This window comes from Chaetura pelagica, unplaced genomic scaffold (genome assembly GCF_000747805.2).
Source record: "Chaetura pelagica isolate M959 unplaced genomic scaffold, ChaPel_1.0 scaffold470, whole genome shotgun sequence".
In the NCBI taxonomy this organism is placed as follows: Eukaryota; Metazoa; Chordata; class Aves; order Apodiformes; family Apodidae; genus Chaetura; species Chaetura pelagica.
This window is the reverse complement of record NW_009951911.1, coordinates 619,441-628,509: the sequence shown is the minus strand read 5'-3', so window position 1 is coordinate 628,509 and position 9,069 is coordinate 619,441. Positions and strand designations below refer to the sequence as shown.

The window sequence follows — 9,069 nt, the reverse complement described above, 5'->3', positions numbered from 1 at the left end:
TCCCTCCAGCAGCACTGCAGGTCTGCTTCTCCAGGGAAACAGGCTTCACCAAACTGCTCACAGGGGTCAGATACCAGGATTTGGAGGCCCACCATCCTAAGGAGTCAGGAGACATTGCTGCAGGAGGGCAGATATAGTTGCCCCAGCCATGCTTGTGGGGCTGATGGACAATGATGAGGAAGCACCAACAACCTCCAGTAACTCACTATGTCCAGAGGGAGAGAGAAACCATGCAGGTCTCTGGGAATTTTCTCTTGGCATCCAGCCCCTTGATGGCAGTCCCTGGGGAACAAGTTGCTTGTGTCAGAGGCTCCCAGGAATGGAGGGATACTATTTTGCTTTGAATTTGGCCCCAGCACTTTTCTGCCCCACAGATTTCCAGCCTGTCCCCTTCCTACCTGCCAGCAGCTCAGAGGGGTGCCCACAATCTAATAAGACAACCCCTCATTTTGAGGCTGCTCACTGTGTTTTGAGAACCTGAGATGGAGACAGAAAATGTCCTCATCATGTCAGCTCGAGAAGAGGGATGGGAACATCCTGGTTTTAGAATCAGAGAATCACTTTGCTTGGAAAAGATCTTTCTGATCATCAGGTTCAACCATTAACCCAGCCCTGCCAAGGCCACCCCTGACCCATGTCCCTCAGCACCACATCTACAGGGCTCTGAAATCCCCCCAGGGATGGGGACTCCACCAGTGCCCTGGGCAGCCTGGGCCAGGCCCTGACAACCCTTTTGGGGAAGAGATTGTTTCCAAGATCCAACCTAAACCTCCCCTAGCACAACCTGAGACCATTTCCTCTTGTTCTATCCCTTGATCCTTGGGAGACAAGACCAACCCCCCTGGCTCCAACCTCCTCTCAGCAGCTGCAGAGCCAGCAGGTCTCCCCTCAGCCTCCTTTGCTCCAGGCTGGACACCCCCAGCTCCCTCAGCTGCTCCTCATCAGACTTGTGTTCCCACCAGCCTTTCTGCTCCTGCCCCCCATGACAGCCCTGGGGCTTTGAAACCAACACTGAAGCCCCACATCCAGGGATCCCACTACCCCATCCTTGCCTGCCCTTTCCTTCTCCTTCTCCTCCTCCTCTTCCTCCTTCTCCTCCTCCTCACCCCAGGTCCCAGCAAATGAGGAAACCTGAAACTGGAGCCAATGGCATCTGGAGCAGCCCCGTGGTGGGGTCCTGGGACAGGGCAGTGGGGAATGTGGTGCCTTTGTCACCAGCTAATTTTGGCTCCTCTGTGCTCTGCAAACAATCCCCAGGCAGGCGGGAGGGAAGATGCTGGGGCCCTGGCCCCGGGGGGGGCTGCTGCCTTATAAAGCTCTGTCAGGGCTGCTATAAAGCCCCTGTGGGAACAGATCTGCTGCACTGGTGCTTGGAGCTGGGAAAAGGTCCTTGGAGGGCCCCCAAGGAGGGTGGACATTGGGGGGTTTCTCCTGGTCTTGCTGGGACTTGACTGGCAGGTCAGACAGAGCTGGCTCTGCCTCTGCCATTGTCACCAGCCTGGGGTGTAACATCCTGCCCTGGTGTCCAGGCCAGGGAAAGGAGCTGGGGAAGGTGGTTGAGCATCCCTCCCCTGCAGGGCAGAGGGCTGCCTCTGCTCCCCACCCTGGCACCAAGCAGCTGTGTGCAACCAGAACAGCCCCAGGATTAAAATACCCAGCGTTGTCCCAGCCGGGCTGGGAATTGTTTGCTCCTAAACTTGCCCCTAAAAATATCCCAGGAACAGGTGTCTCCTGGCCCTGTGGACCCCTGCCATGCAAATCCTCCCTCTGAGAGGATGTGGGGTGCAGGGGGAGAGGCTGCAGCCTTTTTGCTGCTCTTTGGGAACTTCATGGGAAAAACATCAGGGCTTGTGAGGAGCTGCAAGTTGCTTAAGCATCCCAAGCAGCTGTGCTGTGTGGGTGGTTCTGGACCATCCTGCTCCCCAGGGAGGGCTCTGCCCCATCCTGGGTCCCCAATTCTGCAACCCCACCTGGTCTGTGTCACCCCCTTACCCCTCAGCAATGAGCCCTGGCCTGGCCTGGGGAGGGGGTTGCCCTCCTGCTTGGGCAGCTCTGGGGGCTCCAGTGCTCCCATGGGGACTTCACTGTGTGCTTGTACCACCCTGCCTGGGCATCAACACCATATCAGCTCTCCAAGCTTCTCACACCCCTTTCATGGCTCCTTCAGAAGCTTTCTGAGAGGAAAAAAAAAAAAAAAAAAAAGAAATCAAAGAAAAAAAAACCAACAAAGAAAGAAAAATGAATGCAGGAGATTTTCTGCAAAGAAAAAGGCTGCAGTGTTTGGGCTCAGGGCTTCTCCTTCCCTGCAGACTCAGGGTTTTTCCAGCATCTGGAAGAGGAGGAGGAGGGAGAGGAGGAAGGCAGATGTACCATGAGGGGTACACCCTGTTGTCACAGCACTGCCAGTGCAGCAGGGTCAGCTTGATGTGGGGCTGGCCAAGCCGAGGTGATTCCCATGCAAACAGTTCCAGGATTCATGGATGCAGGAAAACAGGGGTGCAGGAAAACCAGGGTGCAATAACGTGTGTGGGTGGTGCGTGTGCGTGGCCCCATGTTCAGGATGGTGCCCAGGTGTGTGTGGCATGTCCTGGGGCTCCAGGGCTCCAGAAAAAATGTCCCTGCAGCACCAGAGGGGATTTGTGCTATTTTTACTGACCACTTGCAGCCAGGCTGGGGTTTCATCCTCCCACCCCAGGCGCCAGCCCCGGCAGAGCCCGGCGCTGCAGAGACCAGGCATCACCTCCCTCCTGCACAGCTCAAGGTAAGGCTCTGCCCCTGGGCCCCTGCCCTTGGCTCCTGGCGTGGGCTGGTGGGCACATAGGCATGAGAACACCAGTGCTGGCACCTGGACAACTCCCAGCACCTGCATTTGTCCACATTTCTCCCCCTGGCTGAGGGTGCTGAGACATCTTTGCTCTTGGAGGGAGGATCAGTGAGACTGCGACGGAGAGAAACTTCTCCAAAATACCCAGCCAAGCTTTGGAGCTGGGATTTGCTCTGTTTTTTTTGGAAAAACTGGCAAACAGGGAATGCTTTGGGGAACATTTGCCCCTGTGTCCTAGCCTGACTGCTCAGGGTCTCTGGTGTGGGCAGGGAGGGGAGGTCTGTGGGTGAGGGAAGCGTGTGCAGCATCGTGGTGGCTGGGCCCGTGTTGGTGGCACCAACCTGCTCCCCTGGGATGGGGAAGGATGACAGGACTGACTGTGTTTAAATTCAAAGGCTTATTTCCTATAAGGATTTCCATGATCTAATGGTTTAATAAGCTTTTTAAACTTGTATTGGCTGAGGGCATGCAGAGTTAGCTTGTCCAGATCCTCTTCTCCCCATCAGTCTCTTGTGGATGCTTCAGATCCAGCTGGAGCCCAAAATTCCCTGCACAAGATTCCTGGGGATGTCTCACCAGCACAGCCAAGTCCTGGCTCTCCTGCAGGAAGTCCAGGCAGAACTATCTGGCCCTAAAAGCTGATTGCCCTTGGTAGAGGTCACCAGCCTGAGGTGTGGGTCCCACCTTCTAGGGACATGAGGCTTCGCTCCGACAGGGAAGGCTGGAGATGCTGAGAAGCTTTGCCCAGCCCTAGTTCCCCTCCAGGGAGCCAAAGGCTTTTCTGCCTTCCCCAGAACAAACTGTGGGGAGCAGCTGAGACCTGACCCACTCAATGCACCAGTGTGAGGCAGGAGGGTCCTCACTGCCTGCATGTCCTCTGGGACATTTGTCTCATCACCAAAAACCTGCAAAAAGGCACGAAAGGAGCAGCTCTGGCTGCACCAAACTGATGTGGCTTTTGGGAGGAAACAATTCCTGTTCTTGGGTTTTTTCCTTGTAATTTCAGGGATCTAGAAGGCTCTGGGAGAGATGATTCCTGCGGGGGCTTTATGGCATTTCCCCCCCCACCCCCAGATTTCAATTCCTTCAGACCATGGCTCTGGCTGGGCAGCACAGGGAGGGGACAGGGACAGATGGAGCCAGGAGGTTGCACTCCTGACACAGGCTCCACACAAGCCTGGAAGCAGCTGTTTGAGACCTTCACTGTTCCATTTTCTTTCTCCCAGCAGGAAACCTGGGGGTTTCAAACAATTTCCAACTTCAGGGGGAATGCAAAGAGGTGAAAAAAATTCCCAGCTTTCTCATTTCAGTCCTAAGGAAAAGGACTAAACCCACCACTGGGAACTGCTGCTTCTTTCTGAAATACATCAGTTTGTTCCTCCTGGTTAGAAAGAGAAAAAATAACTCCCCACTGGCTTTTTACCACACATTTTTCAGGCTTACACGGTGCCCCAACTTCTTGGCAAGAGAGGGAAGTGTTGGAGGCAGTGGAGGGGAAGGTAGAAAGGCAGTGCCTTTGGGAGCAGCTGCCCGGGCATTGGGTTACTGACAACATCTCAAATATGAAGCCTGAGCATTTCAGCAGGGACGTGGCTGCTGAAGGAATCCGCTTGGCTCGCCCATCACCCTCCTGCTCCCCAGATGGGTTGTGGCTCCATCATCCCCACGGCTGCCCAGGGGGGCTGCAGGGCAGGAGTCCCTGCACTGGGGGGTCCCGGGGTTCCCTGTTTCCCTGGAACTCCCCGGGCGGGTTCAGCTCCAGCTGGGCCGAGCTCCGTGCTTGGGAAAGCCCCTGAGGAGCAGGAGCCCGAGCCCCGGCTGCAGGCAGGTTGGATCTTGCCCCAGAGAAGGTTTCCCCGCAGCCAGAAGGTTGGGTGGCCTCGGGCTTTCCCAGCGGGACGGGAAAAGCTGCGGAGCCGCTTCCCTGTGCGGACAGCGCGGGGCAGCACCGGCCCGGGGCAGCGCCGGGCCGGGATTTGCTCCTTTTGGTTCAGCTCCTTTCCTTTTTGTTCCTTTTAAATGATTTATACGTGTGTTTGTGTTTCCTGTTTCCCAGCCCCCGAGGTGCAGCCGCGATGCCCGAGCCGTGAGTAGCACCAGGGCCCCTGGGGTTTCACAGTCACAGAGTCACAGAAGGTGCTGATTTGGAAGGGAACCCGTCAGGATCATTGAGTCCAGCTCCTGCCCCTGCACAGGGCACCCCAAGAATCACCACATGTGCCTGAGAGCATCACCCACGTGCCCTGGTGCTCAGGCAGGCCCAGCTTGTCCTTTTCTGGAGGGTTTCATGTGGGAGAGCAGCCCGTGCCCCAGACCCCTGTGCCCTTCCCCCTGAAAACCTGCCTTTGAGTTAAAATTGTGAGGGGTTTCCATATCCCAGCTCAAACCACAGAGCTTTCCTTGATCCCAAAACAGGGATCTGAGGTGGGCAGCACCACTGGCTTTGCTGTCAGGCTCTTTGTAGCACATGGTACAGATAAAACATATTCCCCAGCACCAGCAGAAGGGAAGAACCTCCCTGCAAGGCTTTCATGGAGCAATGCCCTGGCCATGGCCTGCAAACCTGGGCAGGACCCCAGCATCCTGCCTGCCAGCCCTGGCTGCACAGGGAGCAGAGGGATGGGGGTGCTGTGGCCTGACCCATTGGGACTGAGCTGGGGCTGGCACAGTGGGGACCATGACAGCCCCTCTGCCACGTCTGAGGGGCATTTTCCCTTTCTGAGCACTGGCCTGGAGCTCCCACTGGGTTCCCAGACAGCACCATCACCACAGCCCAACTTGCAGGTGACAACTATTAGGTACAGAAATAAGGAAACCACCTGCAGTGACACAAGGTGCTTTCCCTGCCTGTCACCTCTGTTCACTGTTCTCTTCTCTTGCTCCCTGTTGCTCCTCCCGGCCCCACGCCTGCCTGCAGGGAGGTAAGTGCCTTTCCCTTCGGGACCCACCTTGATGCTGCTCTGCATTTGTTGTCAGTTTGTTTTCAAAGGGGTTTGGGTTTCTTTTTTCCCCTTTCCCCTAGAGAAAATCCAAGATCACGGCCTCACGCAAACTCCTGTTGAAGGTGAGTCCTGAGGGCTGGAAACTCCCTGGGGTTTGTCTTGTAGGGGAAGAGGAGCTGGGGTTGGAGTGTGTGGTTGGTGGGACAGCAAGAAGGAAAGTTAGAAGTTTGGGCCTTGGGGAACAGCTCCTGTTCCCACCTCTGGTCTTCCCCAGCCTCCTCACTCATGTGGGCTTTGTGGTCCATGCTACAAACAAACCTCCTCTTCACTTGGCTGAGTGGGGAGAGACTCCAGCCCCTCCAGCCCTGGAGCCACAGGCTGGGTGTTTGTGCACCAGCAGCTCTGCAGCACGAGCTCTGGGGCTCGTTAGATCCCACAGCAGAACAAACTGGTGCAGGGAAAGTGCTGACACCAGCACCCATGGGACCACCCCAGCCCCATGGTACCTCTAGCCCTGCTTTTCCCATGCCCTCAGGGTCACCACAAAAAAGGTGCAGGGAGTTTTTGATGTGTGTTGCAGAAACAGGGTGGTTTGGGAAGGACAACTAGAGCAGGGAGGAGGTCTGGGAGGCAGACAGGACTGTTCCATCCCACAGATCTTGTGTGAGGGGCTCAGGGGGAGCAGAGGAGCCTGTTTGTTCACACTTGTGCCATTTGCCTTGTGCCTGTAGAGTTTGATGCTGGCAAAAGCAAAGGAGGAGTGGGATCAGGAGATCGTGGACAAGCAGGCAGAGAAGGAACGATACCTGTCAGAGAGGATCACACCCCTGCACACCAGTGGGCTCTCCTTGAGCCAGCTCCAGGTATTGCTCAGGGCCAAGGGTGGAGAGAGCTCCTTGAGAGCCTGGAGGGACATCACCCACTGTTCTCCTGTTGTGCTTGGCCCCCAGGACCTGTGCAGGGAGCTGCATGAGAAGGTTGAAATAGTGGATGAAGAGAGATATGACATCGAAGCAAAATGCAACCACAACACTCGGGAGGTAGGAGACAGGGTGGGCTGAGGCCTCCAGTCATGGGCTGAGCTGAGCATGGATGTGGGACATGCACCGAGGTTATCTAAGAGTTGGTCTTTACTCTGCAAGGCATCACTCAGCACCAGGTTCATCCCTGCCTCAGGGAACTCAAACTGGGTCTACAGGCACCCTTCTCATGCTCCTGGTCACCCCTGGTGGGCCTGAGAGCTCCTTCTCCTGGTCCTGCTGCCAGGTACCCAGCAGGCTGGGACAAGGCAATGGCAACTCTGTGCTCAGGGGGACAGTCCCTTGGTGAAGGTGACCCTCAGGCTGCACAACAGGGACAGACCCCTCTGGGCCTTGGTGTTGGCAGAGACTCCTGCTTCAGGCAGGAGCTTTTTTGTGCAGGGCAGCCAGGCCAGGAGCTCCCACTCCTCCTCCTTTCCTTAACCTGCAGATTAAAGATCTGAAAATCAAGGTCCTTGATCTCAGAGGGAAGTTCAAGAGGCCCCCCCTGCGGCGGGTCCGTGTCTCTGCTGATGCCATGCTGAGGGCTCTGCTGGGCTCCAAGCACAAGGTGTCCATGGATCTCAGGGCCAACCTGAAGTCTGTCAAGAAGGAGGACACTGAGAAGGTGGGTGTCTTTTCTACAGGCCAGGGGTGGAGACACCTCCTAGGGATGCTCTTTGTCTTCCCCAGGGTACCCTGTGAAGCCCGTGGGGGTCGTGCTAAACCCTGGCCATGCTTGTGAGGCATCTCCTTGTGGGATGTTGTGGGAGCTGTTTGACTGGGACAGGTAACTGGTGGACAATAACAAGTGAGATTTAGGGCTGTGTCCATGATGCCCACCCAGATCATGTGGGGGTCTTTAACCTGGACTCCCCTTGGCATGTCTGTTGAGCTGCTCTTGGGGAGAGTTTGGTCTCTGATGTTCTAGGGAAACAGCAGAGCTCCTGCCTGGTGTAATCACACCCAGAAAGCACCCAGGGACCTCCCAGACCCAGGCTAGACAAGGCAGAGCAAGCCCAGCAGGCCCAGCTTGGCCTGAGATAAACAGCCCAGTTCCCACCAGCTTTGTGGAGATGGGAGAGGGGAAAGACTCAACACCAGAGATGGAGGGTGATGCCCAAACCCAGCTGGGCTGTGCAGGCACAGCAGGACTTGTGCCACTTCCCTGAGGTCTGTCCCCAAAGGGGCTTTTCCCTTTGATCCCAGCTCAGCAGCCTGGATGAGAATCTCAGCTTTCAATTACTTTCCCCTCCTGGTGCCAGTGCTGCACATTTTCAGTTCTTTGGAGAGAAAACTGTGTTCATGGTCCTCAACTGGTGGTGAGGTCCTCCCTGGAGCTGGTTTGGGGGCACAGCTTGTAACCTCTGAGTGCTGGGGGGTTGGCAGAGCAGCCACCCAGACACTCCCAGGGCTGCTGGCATCTCCCTTCTCTGGTCTGGAAGCAGCTCCCTGTCCCACCAGCAATCCCAGTCACATCCAAAAGCTCAGAGAAGGTGGGGATGGGTTTTATGTGGGCTGGGGGGTCGATGCAGAAAGTGGTGTTTGCTTTGCCCCCCCGTGCTGGTGTAAATCTGGAGCAAGTTCCATGTGCTGGTTTTTTCCTCCTGAAGAAATTTTCTGGGATTTTTTTGCCTTCTAGTTCATTAATGCAACTTGGCCAGGCTGGGGGGGTGGGGGGGTGTCCACAGGCAGCCAGACCTCCCTGTGGAGATCAGATGTTTGTCATCTTCCTCGCTGGGGACACGTGGCAGAGGTGGCTCCGAGGGAGAGGAGCTGCCTTCCCTGTGCTGCTCGTGGGCTGGGGCTGAGGGCTCCAGGCAGGAGGCCACCCTGAAGGTGGCCCTGGCAACCCCTATCCCTGTCCCTTCCCGCAGGAACGCCCTGTGGAAGTGGGAGACTGGCGCAAGAACGTGGAGGCCATGTCAGGGATGGAGGGGAGGAAGAAGATGTTCGACGCTGCCAAGTCCCCCACAGGCCAGTGAGAGGTAGGGGACAAGATCCTCCTGCCCCTGCCGTGCCCTCTGCTCCCTGCAGGGTCCCTGGTCTGTGCTTGGGGCCGGGCAAAGGCATAAATGACCCCCTCACCCTTATAGAAAAAGGCATCACATGCCCCATCTCCCACCCCACACTGATGACATCCCCACCATGGGCTGGAGCAGCTCTGCTCTGGAGCCAGGCTGGGAGAGTTGGGTGTTCAGCCTGGAGAAGAGAAGGCTCCAGGGAGACCTCAGAGCAGCTTCCAGTGCCTGAAGGGGCTCCAGGAAAGCTGGGGAGGGACTTG

General features: G+C 56.6%; 1 protein-coding gene across 1 annotated transcript; it reads left to right on the top strand.

Moving 5' to 3' along the window:
- Nucleotides 1–5,852: 5,852 nt before the first annotated feature.
- TNNI1 (troponin I type 1 (skeletal, slow)) lies at nt 5,853–8,770 on the top strand. Its single transcript, XM_009994180.1, has 5 exons — nt 5,853–5,888; nt 6,498–6,629; nt 6,717–6,806; nt 7,237–7,413; nt 8,663–8,770. The coding sequence occupies exons 2-5, from the start codon at nt 6,504–6,506 to the stop codon at nt 8,768–8,770; spliced, it is 501 nt and encodes a 166-aa protein (XP_009992482.1). The 5' UTR covers nt 5,853–5,888; nt 6,498–6,503.
- The last annotated feature ends 299 nt before the right edge of the window (nt 8,771–9,069 follow it).

Coding starts and splice junctions, on each gene's coding strand:
- TNNI1 (XM_009994180.1), top strand. CDS start 6,504: ATGCTGGCAAAAGCAAAGGAGGAGTGGGATCAGGAGATCGTGGACAAG. Junction 6,630..6,716: donor TCTCCTTGAGCCAGCTCCAG/GTATTGCTCAGG, acceptor CTTGGCCCCCAG/GACCTGTGCAGGGAGCTGCA. Junction 6,807..7,236: donor GCAACCACAACACTCGGGAG/GTAGGAGACAGG, acceptor CTTAACCTGCAG/ATTAAAGATCTGAAAATCAA.